The sequence below is a fragment of the Guillardia theta genome, assembly GCF_000315625.1.
Source record: "Guillardia theta CCMP2712 unplaced genomic scaffold GUITHscaffold_36, whole genome shotgun sequence".
Classification (NCBI taxonomy): Eukaryota; class Cryptophyceae; order Pyrenomonadales; family Geminigeraceae; genus Guillardia; species Guillardia theta.
Genome location: NW_005434638.1, coordinates 615,414 through 631,658, shown reverse-complemented (window position 1 = coordinate 631,658; position 16,245 = coordinate 615,414). Strand labels below are relative to the sequence as shown.

The 16,245-nt window shown below is 45.8% G+C and overlaps 5 protein-coding genes across 5 annotated transcripts; 2 read left to right on the top strand and 3 right to left on the bottom strand.

Moving 5' to 3' along the window:
* Nucleotides 1–721: 721 nt before the first annotated feature.
* On the top strand, nt 722–1,312 carry GUITHDRAFT_108967 (hypothetical protein; the record flags this gene model as incomplete). Its single annotated transcript, XM_005832252.1, has 1 exon — nt 722–1,312. One exon carries the CDS (start codon nt 722–724, stop codon nt 1,310–1,312), a length of 591 nt encoding a protein of 196 aa, XP_005832309.1.
* A 212-nt stretch (nt 1,313–1,524) lies between these two features.
* On the bottom strand, nt 1,525–2,138 carry GUITHDRAFT_108966 (hypothetical protein; the record flags this gene model as incomplete). Its single annotated transcript, XM_005832251.1, has 2 exons — nt 1,525–1,665; nt 1,713–2,138. 2 exons carry the CDS (start codon nt 2,136–2,138, stop codon nt 1,525–1,527), a joined length of 567 nt encoding a protein of 188 aa, XP_005832308.1.
* Nucleotides 2,139–3,515: 1,377 nt separating this feature from the next.
* Nucleotides 3,516–4,028, bottom strand: GUITHDRAFT_152798 (hypothetical protein; the record flags this gene model as incomplete). Its single annotated transcript, XM_005832250.1, has 4 exons — nt 3,516–3,629; nt 3,682–3,728; nt 3,817–3,919; nt 3,996–4,028. Coding segments are annotated over 4 exons (210 nt in total), but the record flags the coding sequence as incomplete, so codon positions are not given.
* An 818-nt stretch (nt 4,029–4,846) lies between these two features.
* GUITHDRAFT_152797 (hypothetical protein) lies at nt 4,847–6,288 on the top strand (the record flags this gene model as incomplete). The annotated part of the gene is made up of 9 exons (XM_005832249.1): nt 4,847–4,938; nt 5,038–5,243; nt 5,287–5,489; nt 5,539–5,650; nt 5,703–5,782; nt 5,829–5,894; nt 5,940–5,999; nt 6,060–6,150; nt 6,197–6,288. Coding segments are annotated over exons 2-9 (781 nt in total), but the record flags the coding sequence as incomplete, so codon positions are not given.
* A 2,863-nt stretch (nt 6,289–9,151) lies between these two features.
* On the bottom strand, nt 9,152–10,655 carry GUITHDRAFT_139217 (hypothetical protein; the record flags this gene model as incomplete). The annotated part of the gene is made up of 3 exons (XM_005832248.1): nt 9,152–9,220; nt 9,255–10,495; nt 10,523–10,655. 3 exons carry the CDS (start codon nt 10,653–10,655, stop codon nt 9,152–9,154), a joined length of 1,443 nt encoding a protein of 480 aa, XP_005832305.1.
* Nucleotides 10,656–16,245: the final 5,590 nt, after the last annotated feature.

Sequence of the window (16,245 nt, the reverse complement as noted above, 5' to 3'; positions counted from 1 at the left end):
CACTAGTACCCCACGGGCAACGATTCAAACGCTGTTCTACCCCTACCCCTTTCTTCCAGGTTTTAGTGCCAGATTTTACGATACTGACCACTCCATTCTACTACCCACCCTGGTTTAGACTGCCCTTCCCGTCAGGAGAAGAGAACCCATCTCTTTTTAGAGTCTTTTGTACCTGATTTCTCTACCCTACCCACCAGTGTCTTTTTTGGCAGTTCTATGAAGTACCCCTCCATTTTGCACAGCAAACTAATGACTTGGTACACACATTTTCTACCCCCACCCCCGATTCACGAGAACCCCTATACCCCTAACAACCCGTTCACCCTACCCCAGGTTGGGCTTCATGCTGATCGCAAAAAGATGAACTGAAGAAATCTATCCTCTGGCTCGTTGTCGATTCATTTCCTTTCCTTCTCCTCCTCTTTGAATCTAATTCTTTCATCAACCCTCTCTCAATCGCTCTGGCTTCCAGTGCAGCAAGCTCTTGTATAACTTTCACGCACCTTCACCTGCTCAGAGAGATTTGGAGTTTACATTTGCCTCGATACTCAGTACACTTTGTTCTTACGCTGAGCTCGAGACAGACACTTTTCTGAACTTCATTTACTGTGAAAAGTTTTGATTTTTGGGACTCTGGGATTCCCTAGATAAATTCCTTGGCTGAGCAGCTTCCTGTTTTATTTCATATTTTTCTACTTCGCTTACCACCTAATCATCAAGCATGGCCGACGAAGAGGAGATCATCTTGTCTGGATGGCTCAGACGCAAAACTAGCAACCTGGGTTGGCGCAAACGCTGGTTCCTGGTAACGAACTCGAAGATTGCTTACTATAAGGACACATCGCTCAGAGATGGAAGGAGCTTTTGGCTGTACGACAATTTCTCAAAAGCCGATGTGGAGATCGTTGATAAGACCTCGTTTATTGTTCACCTCCCAAGAAATCAGTCAAGAATTAATCTGCATGTGCGCGCGGTATGTGACACGCAGGCAGCGGAGTGGGTGACGACAATACAGAACGTGTTGACCGGGTGTAGAATCGGTCGCCGGCATCCTTACGTGTCTCCCAAGACATTCGTGGTCAACAGTTCAGAATCGACTCCCTCTGAGGGGAATCATCAGACTGAAGCTCTCGCGCTAGACAGAAGCTCCGATGGAAGATGCGAAAATCCCATGAATGGAGATCCTGCGGATCCTGACTTTCGAGCATGGCTTCAGCTCGTACACATGTCAGGCAGTCAGTTCGGGCACCCAGTTGCAAGGCATCCAACCAAAGAGAGCACCGACCGACAGAGTAGGAGCGAATCGTTGTGAATGCCGCATGTCGTTTGATCATCTTGTTTTTATTTCGTCAACAAGAATCCTTAGATCTTTGTACATGATTGTTAACATCTAGCTTGGTGTTGGGGTCACATTCATCACCGGTTCTCATTAAAGCCAATGTTCGCTGATCAGTCTCGTCACACTCTTCACTGCTCTCTGCTTTGCCCTTGTCCCTTGTCCCTTCTCCCCTTCCAACAGGGTTCTCACTCAGCAAGTCCATTCTGGGCGATCCGATCAGACGGGATGTTGTCCTGATGGAGAATCCAGTCAGCCTTGGATGCGAAGACAGAGATGCCCGGTAGCTTGTAGATCTGCAGGTCGATCGGCATCCTCAGCTTCACTTGCTAGCAATGGCAAATACTAAGCTCCTGACGAAGCACAACATTTTTACCTCAAAGACGCGGACAAGCTTCTTGGCAGATCGCCGTGAAACCACGTAGCCAATCAGGCCAGACCCGTCGCTCACCTCGCTGAACATTTCGCATGATGGGTGTGACGAGCAGTCTTGTTTGATCAGCCGTGATGGGAAGAGGAGGACCATGTCCGCGTCCGGAGGGAGAGGGTCGAGCTTGATTCTCGTTTGCCCTCCTCCTCGCAGCAGACAAGTATCAGGAATGTTCAGCTTGACGTCATCCTCCAGGATCAACACCCAGCAGTCGTCAGAGGATCTCGACGGAGGATGCAAACAATGATTCCCCTGCGCCACTGACCGCCATGCAAGCAGGTGGGACATGGCGACAGAGAGGTCTCCGCGCTTCACCTTACCCTTCCCTCCTCGAAACTGAAACGCGGGCGTGAAGAACTCCCCGATCCCCATGTTGAGATCGTTCACTGAGAGATCAGCAGGTGACGAGTCTAACTCTCCTCGCCCTGCAGCCTGATAAGAAATGCTAGTAACCTGGAGCAGAGTTGACCTGCATTGAGCAACGAGACGAAAGCCTGATGTCGCACTGGAGGAGGAAGCCCAAGCCTTTCGATCTGAGATCTGATCTGCATCATCCTGAAAGATGAGGTTCGCAATTAAAAGAGAAAACACAGGTCTAGGGGGCCGAAAGTTACCTCTGAGATTTCTCACGCAGACTGATGACCAGGATAGTAGAAATTATTCCGACCAGACCTTGCAAAAAAGAAGAAACAAGAAACTCATTCAGCCTTAAGCATGTTATGATGTAATCAGTTAACACCGTTTGGGGTTGTAAGTTTCTCTTCGCAGAGGAAGCGGCCATGACTGCACGTGTTCCAACTTTCTTTGCCTCCCAAACACCCTGCAGTTATTTCTATCAGATGATTTCCATACAATGTAGTGCTCATTTCACATGGAACAGGTGACGATGAATTCTTTTCATACAACAAAAACTTCTTGAGCTGCAAAATGACTTTCATCAAACCGAACAACAACTGCAAGGCTGATCCACCTTGAAACAATGGAAGGGTGTTGTTACATTCTTCTTCAACAAGGAGCAAGGCTTCTCTCCCATGTAAGACCCATTACATGTCGGTATCTCGCGTCCGTTCTCAGGCGAGATGGGCAGCTTTGAAGGTTTTTTCGGGTGTACAGATGTCACATTTTGTTTCTCACTGAACTTGGTGAATGGAAACCCCGTTGGTTTGGTGCGGGACAAATTCGTCGCCAATCCCGTAGGTGCATGTCCCTTGCTCAGTTCATGCTTCAGGGCTTCTTGGGGATGAGGTTTCTCATGCTTGAGATCAAAGTGAAGGAGCAAGACGTTTTGTACTCCGAGGAACACGATACACAACAACAGACACGTTCGCGTCGTTGTGCCAGAGAGGTGTGAAGGCAAAGATCCTATGAAGGAGACAAGCAAGAGAGACGACGGCGCACAGGGGAGTGGGGGGAGCCGGTGGGCCAGTGGATGAGGCGGGGAGGGGAGGAGTGTGTCAGTGGGGAAAAAAAAAGACTCTTTCAAAATGGCGTGTATGTATGGCGGAATTTTATACTCTACTCTCTTCAACGACGCCTATCAGAGCTGCTACATGTTATTTCGATCTCGAAGGTTTGACACATAAAGTGCCAATACTCCTTGTGGATTCTTTCAGCGTTCACCGCAGTTCAAGGCTGATGGAGGGAAGACCGGACGCGCCAAGGGGATATCGACAAGAGGCAGAAAAGAAGTGCGACCGAGCAGAATCGAGAAGTCGACGAGAAGAAAGAGAGGTAGAAAGTCACTCGTTTGCATGTGAATTTATATGACACCAACGAGTCGGCAGAACAACACTTGACTCGCGCACGATGCTCAAATCGCATCCGAGCGAAGCATGTTTACATTGTGAGGGTCTCGGGAGTGATCTGGTGCACAAGGTCATTCAAAGGCACGGCAGCGCACAAGGGTTTCAGTCACCATGTCAGAAGCCCCATAGTCATCCGGCTGACCGCCAGTCCAGGTGTCTGTTGAGAGAGAATCAGGAATAGAAATTTGCACATTCTCATCACAGGCCCATGAGCATTAAGAACGCGCGATGAAGAAAAGACTTACACTGAGGGAGATCAGACACATTCTGGATGTACTCGGTTCCTGGTGCACCGTCGTCGAAAGGGTTGTAGTAGACGCCGCTTGTATCCTGGAGCCCGGTGCCGCTCTGAAGCGAACATATCAGAATATGAATTCCTAGTTCTTTGAAAGAGCTCATCAAATTAAGAATCTTTCCAACATACCAGAATGTCAAGCTTTTGAAAGAGCTTGGAAATCCTGTATGGTTCAGTCAGTATACCACTTCAAATGTCAAAGATTCGTGTTGCGATAACAGTGCAACAATTAATCGTTTGACAAAGAGAAAATGATCGCAACAAGCAATGTTTTCATGGCATCAGGATATTTGGTATCTACCCTGTCAACCTAAGATGCCACCAGAGCCCCACATATCTCTTTGAACACCTGTCTACTCTTGTCCGAAGAACCTCTCTGCCCCTTATCTTTAACGCATCTTTTTCCTCTGAACGTCAATGATTGGCCTTGCATTCTTGCCTGCTCTTTTCTTCTGTGTTCTCTGAATATTTTCTCCACTTGAGATCAACACACCAAGTGAGCACACCGCTCTTTGTTCGGGCAGATCCATGTTCCTCACTTTTCACCCCTTCTCTTCAATGTCTTCGTTCGCCCACGGTCTTCTTGTTCACTTACATTTTTCGCCCTCGTGGCTCTTGGCAGTAGACCCCCATAAGATATCTACCCTACCCCTTCCCTCAGTACCCCAAGTATCTTCACAGTACCCCTCCGTTAGCCTCTATTACACCCGTATCACCTAGACTCATACCACCCGGTGGTTTTGTAGTGTGTAGGCCCTTCTCCCGAACCTGGGGTAGGGTGTGAAGGTACCGGGTCATCAGACGGTCGGATGGGAGGGTGGGGATGATGGGGGTACTGAAAGGGCAAGAGACCGTGAAGGGTCATAGAGAGGCGAAGAAAACGGTTATTTATCCGTTGAGTTACTACCAATACAACCGTCTGAAACCGTAAGAAACCGTAGTAACGAAGGAAGGCCGTTGGTGGAGAAAGCGACCAGATGCAGGGCGGGGGAGGGAAAGAAGGAAAGAAGAGGGGGCATGCCACTGACTGAGATGAAACACTGAGAAACACACGGGGCACGAAGTCAGAGAGGTGAGAATGAAGATTGCTGCGAAACTGCAATCATTTGATTCGACGTGTCAATGTCTCCAAGCATACACACGCATACAGCAAATGACACTGAAACTACAGGAATGTTGTAGAGTGACTTCTGTAGACTCAACGAAGATTTCACAAACCAAATTCGTGAGGTAACAACAAGAAGGATCAAATGGCGGGCAAGAAGAATTCTCCAGCGGAATGGGACGTAATCGAGCTCGAGAACTTTGTGAGGGCTCCGTTCAGATCCGGAGGAACCAAAGTATTTGACGATGAGGGGAACTTGCAATATCTTCCTGGTACACAGATATCTTGAGACTTCAAGTGATAATGATTTCACAGGCCCTCAGAAAATCCCTATGACTCGAGGACGACAAGAAATCTACATGCATGGAAAAAACATAGGGAATGATGGTGCCAAGCTAGTCGCAAATGAATTGAAGAAGAACACGGATTGCTTGTCTCTGTGGTTACACAATAATGGCATCAGAAAGGAAGGAGCTACTGAGCTTGCAAAAGCACTACAATTCAACACTACCTTGACAGTGAGAATGACAACTGTTCTCTTACGTATCCTGACAACCTGCTCACAAGGTACTTGATCTTCATGAAAACGATATAGGCAATGAGGGAGCATCATCATTGGGAAAATATCTGAAAGAAAACACAACTTTGAAGAAACTGAACCTATCGGGCAATGGAATAGGTAGAAGATTCAATATACTCAAAGTTTGATGAAGCTGATGAATCATTCTCAGGGCCAACACTACCGCGATCACTAGCGAAACATCCAACATTGAACTGCCTATGCTTTGAGGTTGTGACTCCTCCATCTCTGGTAACGACTGTCTTCCATAGCTCTTTCGTTGATTGCAAGTCATCAGGTCCTACATGACCCCTGGACCACAAGCGTATCGCAGCTGAGCATCAAGAAAGCCAAGATGAAGGAGGTCCTTCCTGTGAGGTTTGTTTCGAGCTTGTGATCACAGCAGCAGATGGAATTTCGATGGGAGCCGGGGAGCAAATATGGAATTACAGGAGTGACGCACCTGCAGGTAGGACAAGAGTCGGAGAGTTGAGTGTCGAAACTTTGCATTCTGTTCACTCCTTTGCAGGACCCTTGGCAAAGAACTCTTGCTCCAACCTTGTTTCCAGGTCTCACCCCGATCCCAAAGGGTCTCTCTGGCGTCTCTCGAGACGACCCAGGTGACACAAGTGTATTTCTTGCTTGTCTCACGCTCCATGCTGGCAGAATTCGATCCGAGTTGGAAATATAGATCAGTTGATGACCTAGAATGATGAAACCTTCTGTAAACAACTTCTTCTAATGAATATGATCTGGTGAAAAGTCTCATCGTCTCTTCCCTTCCTCCTCGTCTCAGTTCTTCTCTCCCCTTCCTCCTCCGCATCGAAACTTGTTCCGATTTTCAGTCAAGTGACTTTTTGGAGGGACCTAACAACAAACCCTCCCTCCCCCGAGGTATCGACGGGGAGGGCCATGGGAGAGTGTCACAGCAAGAGGAGGCGAGCCAGCGAGGCTTCTGACGAGCATTGAAGGCCTGTAGGAACATCTCGACATGTCGAACAGAATCGAAAACTGAGGAGGCGGTGGAAACAATCTTTATCGAACAGAGAAAGCAAAGACGTTGAGACGGACGACACGTATGCCTCGTCCTGGAGCATGCTATGGGATGATGTTGAGGGAAACGTCGCTCAGGTTATCAGGCAGCACATCGAGTTTCACGAGAAGGAGATCGGAATCGTCAAAGATGAAGTCGTGGAAGTTTGCCGTGCTGTCTTGAAGGAAGATGAGTCAGCCTTGAAGAACATCGCAGGTGAAAGTCTCGTTGCTGTGTCTGCAGATGCCTCATTCCTTTTCGCAGACAAAATGAATGCCTTGTCGCGTCTGAACAGAAACTTTGCAAACAACCTCATGAGGGTCATGTACATCACTAAGGTAGGAATCGACCCTCGAGGGCTGGCTAATGCTCGCGAGAGAATATTGAAGCAGCACATGAACGAAGTGGAACTTGCGCACAAGTCAGCAGAAATCCAAATCAACGAAAAGACGTACCTCTTGCAGCTGGAGCAAGAGAAGTACACCAAAGAGCTGCAAGAGAAGTTCATTGGAGAAGTGCGAGAAGCTCGACGGGAGCAGAAGGAGATCATGGAGCAAGAGTTCGAGCACGAGAGGAAATCTTGGACCAAGTCTCTCAGCGAGATGGAAGACAAATTGAACCAAGCGAACAAGAAGTTAGCAGAAGGAGACTATGACTTGATCAAGCATGTACAGTACCTCAACGATCATATCTCATCTTTGACGAGAACACACAAAAAACTAGAAAACGAAATCCAAAAAAAGGAAAGCGAAATACATCTGCTCACAACAGAGAAGCGAGCTCTTGCCCAGGACAAACAGGAACTTGATGCCCTTTACTCTAAGACGCACATGAATTACAGAAGATCTGAACGAGACAAAGACAAAGAATTTAGGAAGCGACAAAAGGCGGAAACTGAGCTCAAAGCAGCTAAACAGGAAAACAAAGTACTCAACAAAAGAATGGAGACCGTGAATCAGGAGATTGAAAGTTTGCAATATCAGAACAATCGAATGGAACAATCATTGAAGCAAGCAAACATGGAGTTGCAAAAGTATAGAGAGCTAGAAAAAGATCTGGAGAAAATGACAAGGGCTTACAAGGATGAAAAATTTGCAAAAGAAAAAGAAACAAGGAAGCGATTGGCTTTGTCCCAGGAGATATCAAATTTAGAATCAACCGTCAAAGAAAATATTCAAGAAATCGAAAGCTTGAAACGGGAATTGGAGGAAGCAAGGCAAAAAGCATTGGCTGGGACATACGCGATAAGAGGAGTGGAGTTAGAAATCGAAAAAAGAATCTCAGAGAGCAGATCTTTGAACGTGATGAAAGAAATTAGGGAATATCTTATGAGGAGACTGACCGAACTGGAACTTCCATCAGACTCAAGCTATCAAACCAGCTCTCCCATCATCAACATCTTTGAAGGACAGCAGGAAGGATTCGTTGAAGACATCAAGAAGAATCGGAAACAACTTCACAAAGCCATCATTGAGCTTGAGATTAGCAACGTCACCCGCCAAGTCTGCAGCCAAGGATCGAGCACAGCAGACATTCAGTCTCAATCCAGCATCGACGTTGAGGAGCATGAGATCAAAGGGAGCTCACCTCAGGCATCATTGAATCGACATTCCTTGGAGGTGACAGGAACTAGGAAATTTGAGGTCACTCAAGTGCAGAGGCCAAACTCAGCGCTGGTGTCTGCAAAAACTACGAGAGGCCTCGATCGGAGGAGACCAACATCAGCGCTCACCATGCTGGATATGAAAACACGCAAGGAGTTCATATAGAGATGTGACTTTATTGATGATGATATATCGCACGCTTAAGATTGCACTCCCCTGATTCTAGATCTTCACCCACTTGCTATCCTCACACGGTTATTGGCCTGGCATAACCACAGTGCTCGAGACACAAACTTTGACAAACCTCGGCACGAAAACCTGGCAACACCTGCCAACCATTCACCACCGGTATCTCAGGTCCGACCTCACAAGCATAAGTGCAGCAATCGAAACAAATCTCCATGTCCCAGTACTGATAGCTGCGAAGCAGACAAGAGCTGAAGTACGAAGGAACGGCATTGGTAGCGTTTGAAGTATTACTGACAAGTTGCTCGAGACCAGAAGGAACCGAGAAAACAGCCCCGGAGGTCAAATTTCCCTGCCTCAATGGAGAATTTGGATCCGAAGCTTGAGCAGACAATTCCAGTGCTAGGGCTGCAGGAGATGAAGATAGTGCTGATTGAAGATCTGGCAGAATGTTGAAGAAAACAATCACGCTGCCTGATTTTAGCTGTGTAATGTTCAATCTAGCGGCGGGAATTTTCAGAGCGCTGGAAACGTCCTTGACAAAATTGATCTTAAACTGAGTTTCAACGACAGGGTTTGATGTGATTTGGTTGAAATCCGCTTGAATAGTTGCGGAAACAGCAACCGGACCTGGTAGTGGAGCGACGGTTGATGTTTTTGAAGGCTGGGATGATTGTTTTCCCGCTGTTACGATCAAATTGCCAGAAGAAGAAAATCCGCTAGGTAAATTGAGCGTGCAAAGAATTTGACTGTCAGATTTGAGGACAAGAGGTTTGCATGGAATCTCAGTGGACGCTTTCAACACACCAGAGACGTCACTGCCAGAAGGTCCGAAGTTTGTCCCGTACACGGTGACTGTGATGCTTCCTGGAGAAACCAGAGCAGGCAGGACTTGGCTAACCTGTGGTGGCTGATATCGCATCCATCGGGATCCAACAGCAATCTGTGAGAAGGCACCGCTACGATAGAGTACAATCAAGTCGAGCCCACTCCCAACCCCACTCGGTGTAGTGCACTTCAGCTTAGTTCCTGCATCATCTAAAATCAGCACAGATGTGCATTGTTTCGAATTCTGGAAATCAACTGTCAATCCATCTTGCGAAGTTTGGCCTATCCAAACTTCATAGCCCGGGTTGTACAATGTAACGCCTCCACCAATCAGAGAGATTTGGATCCTTTGATTTCCAGAAGCAGCAAGAACCCTGGAAGACACCGAGAACAACTTCAGATCGAAGTAAATCCAAGCACTGAAGCCAGCGGCATTGAAGGCAGCAATACGGAAATTGTATCGAAACCCAGCCTGATTTCTGACAACTTGAGACGGCCAAAGGACGAGTCCCACAGAAGCATCAGCAGCATGAGAAGCAGGGACTGTATACAGAGAACCTCTTGTCACTTTGAGGACAAAGTTGCTGGTAACTGGAAACAGATTATAATTAACGCAACCATCTCCTCCTGATGCTATGTAAATGGAGGGATCGGAGCCATAGTCAACGCCTGGATTTGTTACTGTGATCCCAGATATCTTGCCACCTGAAACAGTGAAGGTGGCGGAGAAACCACTTCCTGAACCAGCAGCGCCCAGCGTTCCACCATTAGTGCAGTTTTCTCCAGGGCCTCCAGAACACAAACAGTATGACGGCCCAGAAACCGTGCCATTGAAAGAGCAAGAACAAGCACGACCTCCGATCGACTTGAAGACATTCACAGCAATTATTCCTCGACCTTGATTTGGTCGGTACTTCACAAACATGATTTCATTGTCTACACGAATGAAGTTTCCAACGATTTTTTGCAAACTTGACAATGCCAATACATCATTGTCTACTGTTAAACTCAAAACAAGCTGACTCCTTCCCTCCGTGGGGTAAGACAAAGGATCGCCAGTAGATGCAATGGTGATGTTGCCAAGAACTTGAGGGTTCATGAATTCTGCACCCTTGACAAGCGACGGTCTATTGCAAACACAATTTGTGCTGCAAGTACTTGATGAAGCGCCGCAGGCTCCGACAAATTGAACATTTCGATCTCCTTGGTTGATAATTGCAACTTGATGAGTTCGAGCGTTGTATGGGAAGACATATTTCAGAGGATTGCATGGCCAAGATGATTGCACATCTGCAAGATGGCAATCTGCCGTCCCTGCTTTGAAATCAAGCCCATCATTACCTGTGGCAACATCTGTCGCTCCGATCCTGACCTTGTAAATTTCTGTGCACTTGCAGTTTGCTGCTCCAGTTGCACTTCCATTTTGCAGACAAGTACAGCCTGGGCTGGATGCTGAAAGATGTGCAATAGGCATGGATGATCGAATTCCTCGAATAACATCCACGTATGTTGTGTTGCTACTTAATACTTGCATGAATTCAGTATCAATTAGAATTTGGCTGCCAGGGTACAAGTCATAGCTAGTCGAGATCCTAAACGTGGTCTCCGTAGATGAAATATCTTGAAGGAGATACCCAACCGGAAACTTATCCAAAGGCCCTCTGCTCAAGCTTTCTCGGAAGACAACAGTTTGAATATCACTTCTCCAATAATTATCTGTTGTCATCTGAATGACATACCCCAATCGAGGATTGTTCACCTCAGGAAATGGAGTGACCCAACGAAGATGATATGAGTTGACGTAGCCTTGCAGTAAAATTTCGCCCTTCGTACTCTGTGGGTATGAAGAAGTACCTGCTAATGGAAAAAGTATTCCTGCATCTTTGCTAATCCAAACTGTGTATTTGACTCCCTTCCTGAGGATCGTTCCTTGTGCTACCGTCATCACAAGACTTTCAGAATATTGTGACCATAGTACCCTTTGAAACAAGGATGAAGTGTAGTTTTGTAAACAAGTGCATGAAAAGGACTGTGAAACAGAGCAAGAGCACGAACACCTCCTCTGTAGAACGCAAGAGCATGTACAGCTTTCATTCGGATATGTAGGATTTCTGGTAACTATCTCAGGGGTAGCACCATTGCAAGCACATTCAGTGCAATTGCCAGTGGCATTGTAGACATCGGGTGGTACATAAACAGAACCATCCAGAGCACAGGAGCACTCGCCACATGCACAAGCTGGACGTGATGAATTGGTGTCAGTCCAGTTGCATGCTTCAGGGCCAGAGGCTTCAGCGACCAACGTGTAGACATTGCGAGGTGTTATGATGCCCCCATTGGAATCACAGGCGCAACCTGGCGTTCCTGAAGCCGCGTACTTGTCCATCATCACATACGACAAAGGAACTTCGTAATAGTCTTGTCCCACAAAACCGGGCAAATTGATTGAGATGGAATGGTTCTCAAAGATGTCAAATTCAGGTGTGATTTGAAGACCGATTCTTGTAGCTTGTCCCACAATCGGAATGACAGGTGGAGCATAACCTGGATATGGACTTGAGGATTGTGTTGAAGCCAAGTTGGTTACTGTTAGATTTACTGCAGCAATAATCTGTTCCATGTTTGGAAAATATGCAGGGGCCAATGGTGGCTGTATTGCTCTGTTTTGAACAAAGGACGATATTGGTGCACTTTTGAATCTGCCGTTGTAGGCATAAATCCGAAATGAAACAATATCTCCAAGATTCAAATCCTGGCTTCTGGACTCGGTGTATCCATTGATTGGATTTCCTGAGATTGAGCTGTAACTAGCTTTTATCGAATTCTGACTCAATACTAAAGTTGTTCTCTTACCTCGAATCACCTCACCGATCGCATTCTGGCTGTAATTCATTGCCTGTGTGTTACGAAATCCATTGATTTTGACATTCATCATTGCCCCCGGGAGAACGGGCGAACCCACATAGATCTGAAATGTACTTGCTTTGTTGTCAAAATGAGTTTCCCAGTTCTGCTGGAGCACATTTCCGTAGTCAAAGGTCACCTCGGTTTTGAAAATTTCACACTCTGATAGAAACGAGGAGTTAGGAAAGCTTGCATTTTGATAAATAGTGTTGAATCCAATTTGTTGACTCCCTGCCTCGTGAAAGGTATAGCAAGTCCCTGATGCAGAGGGCTGTTGCTGGACGAGGCTTGGTATGGTAAATCGAAGTATGTCACCAACAAAGATTCCTTGCTCCGTGGTAAACCACAGCTCAATTTGAGGATCTTCCCATATTGACTGATTCGTAACGTATCCATTCCAGTGATACATAATTTCAATCCCGACAGTCCATGATTGACCAATAGACAACGTGCATGGATTGGATTGTGCTTGAGAACTTCGACATGCAGCATTCGAATCCATGAACTGACTTCCAGAAGTTCTTGCGGAGGAAGCAAAGGAAAATCCTACCGGACGCCCATTGCTCCCACTGTCACCAGTGGAGCAAATTCTATTAGATGGAAACATGTAACTCGAGGTTGAAGCCAAAGTTGTTGCACAAGGAGCACCAGTAGAACCATACTGCAGTTGCCCACTCCAGTCCAAATCCATCGAATTGGCATCTTGAATCGAAGGTAACATTACAGTCTTAGCAGCTAGACACGAACTATTGCCTTTGCAGTTGTCAAATTGCACCTGGGAATTTACACCAATGACTGGGATTTGCAAAAGTGTCTGCCCAAAAGGAGGAGATGGCATTCCAGATATCATACACGTATCGGGAAATTGAAATTGAACCATGCTACCCCAAACAAGATAGAATCCGTCCTGGATAGTCAAAACAATGACCGAAGTAGTAGAATTATAAGACGAAATTTTGAATTTTTGAGAATCAACTCCTTGCAATGTGCAATTGGGATTGAAGGAAGCCAATAGTTTTGATTGCAGTGAAGCAAAACTAAAAACCAGCTGGTCACCGGGATAGATGGTTCTCTGGATTCCCATGGTCACATTTACAGCAGAGATTGTCACATTATCTGTTGAAGTTGAGCTGTCAACAATGATAAATGCCTCTTGGGTGTAACCTCCACCAAGATCTAATCCGGACCCAAGCACTGAGGTCACTGGAGTTGAAAATCCGAGACCAGAATAAAATTGATTTTCAACTGTTGAACAGGAAACATCCTTTTCCTGTTGACAAACATCAAATTCCAACAGAAATCCTGATAAAGGCGCTTCGCGCGATATCAACCCTGGGTCAAATTCTACCCGAAATCCAAGAGATCCATAATCAGATACCTTGAGGTTAGATGGTGGTGATGGAGCAGAAAATAAATCAAAATATGTAATCATTGTAGACGTAGTTGAAATCGAGCTGATGTTCGTGCTTGGTCCACACGCAAACGAAAGCAAAACATTCAGAACGGCTTGTTGTTGGGCATTCTTTATGGTCAGATCCTGCCAAAGCAAGCCAACATTTCCTATGCTGGAGTCGTAAGCCAAGCGGACATTCCGATTTGGACTGCCAATAAATCCAGAATATGACGACCACATCAGGAATTCTGACTCATAAGTGGACGCGCCTGTTGAAGAACCATACAAAGTCATGTTATATTTTGAGCAATCTCCACCGCATGATGATGATACTATTTGGCTACGAATTGGAAGCCAACCATGCTGACCCCAATTCTTATCAAATGAATACCCGTTCCCAGCAATTGTAACAGCTGGTTGCACTCTGAAAGGAATTCCAACTCCAACTCCATCCGGAACATAGTCACCATTAATGTCAACCCCATCTCCGCCAATTTCTTGTAAGATATTTAAGTTATAGGGTCTCACAAAGAAACTACCAACAGAGGGTACAAATATCTGACCATTTTGAGATTGGCTGCTTGCTACAACAGAGCTCGTTGTATATCGTCCACCGGCATTCAGAGTGAACTGCAGTTTGTACCCGTATCCTGCCACAAAATGCACCGCCAAGTCTGTAAAGACTGCTGTTCCATTCTCTAAGTTTGCAATAGTGGTTCCACCAAGAGTATCAAGGAAAGAATTACTTGACGTGTATCCAGCGGAGGCACACTTGGAGCCATCCTGATTAGAAGTAGCACATTGAGCTTGGTTCACAGCGGTGCAATCCTGTTCAACAAAGAATTGTGTTGGTACACTGTTGGAACATTTTACAAGTCTCGCTTGAACACACTGCACACATTTTGCATTATCAAGAATTTGATAGTCTGAAGTCTGAAATTGGACGTACAAAGGCAAGGGGAGGCCAGATGAACTCTTGGTATCATTCGATCCTACTGCATCAAGCAAAAGAACCTGAGGATCGGTCGGTGGCAAAACTAGCTTGCTTGACCCATAAGAAATGTTCACGTTGCCAGCATTGATCGAAAAAGGAGTTTGCAATGCGGTAGCTCCAAGAAAGATAGATTTTGTGAAAGCGCTCGAAACCTCTACCAAGACAAGAAAGTACAATCCAACCTGATTTGCTACAAAGATATTGACTGCCGTGGAACTATTACTCAACGTGACTAAGTTATTGGAAATTGCTGCATTTGAAGCATCTGTCAAAAGAAGATCAGAACTACTAAGTACAGAATACTTGGTTGGTGTCGGTTGCGTTGAGGAATCAAATCCATCCCCAGTCACAAGCGAAAATTGAGCAGTAAACGCATCGCTTTCATAGACAGTATCAATGGTATTACTTTGCTTATCGAGCAAGATGACCATATAATTACCGAGATTTGCACTTTGATCCGTCGTAAATTGTTGAGAAGTGAGGTAGTTTTTCGAGGAATCCGAGTACTGCTTGACTGAAAAGTAGTATGGCCAACACTCAAACGAGCTGGACGATACATTGATTCCAGAGGATCCAGCGGCAAAAACGATAGATAGAATGCTTGATTTAGCTATGGTATTGTAAACCGTCAACGAACTGAAATACAATTGACCTGATGACGCGGTAGGAACTGTATTTTGAAGATACGTCCCCGGAAGTACTTGTGAGCTTCGCAACAAAGATGGACTCACTGAATTATAACCGGTGTATGTCGCTCCGTCATAAAAGCCAGCAGAACAACTTGCGGAAACTTGACATGTTCCACCGCCTGTTGCAGTGAAAGTTTTTGAATCGCTTGATACAGTGTGTCCACAGGAATTTTGTGTACACTGACATGAACACACTGTTGGTATACAAGCGCAGCCACAATTTCCAGATGCAACACCGTTTGCATCACAGCTGCAATCTGCAGCTGAGCAATTATCCATCGAAGAGTTGTAGCTCACGTTGTATGTTGTAGCAGGAGTCGAAACCACTCCGGCATCGGAACAGGAGCAGCCAGAACAATTTCCACTAGAAACGTATGCTCCAGAACCAGAAACACTTACAGAAACTGTCCCTGCGCATCCAAGACAAGTCGAATTCACCGTTGATGCACCTGTGCAACCAGAGTTTGAAACGTGTGCACAGGTCACAGTGACAGAAATCTTCCCAGAAGCTAAAGCTTCACCAGCGTACTGCAACACGCTCAGTAAGATTGATCTGAGGCATCAAGTTATCAAACCTCAGGGGAGGAGAAGTTGAATTGTGAGAGACTCAACACCCCTTGAGTTTTCTGTGCGGAGGAGGATATCAGAAGGTCAGAGGTCGAGATTGCATAACCCGAAGCAACGAGGCCTTCATCCTGCTTGCAGTTCAACGGGCTAACTCCATAAGAACAAGAAATTTCTTACCGAAATAGTTGTTGGACATTGTATTGTGTTTCGTCCGTATGCAATCAGAAGAAATAATAAAGAAACACGAAAACTTGAAGGAAAGGTGAACGAACTCATCAACTGGTTAGTAATGCTGCTGTGATCAACTGTATCGACGGAAACTTATTTCATCATGACCTAGAATCTGAAAAGAAACAAATCTTTACAATTGGGAAATCGACAATATAAGTTTTTTTTGTCAAAAAAGGCATAATCAAGGTACAAGATACCAAGGACACAAGTCTTGCAAGCTTGCAAGCACAGATACAAATAACAGAGGTTCCACAGTCACGATTGATATTGCACAATTCATTCAATA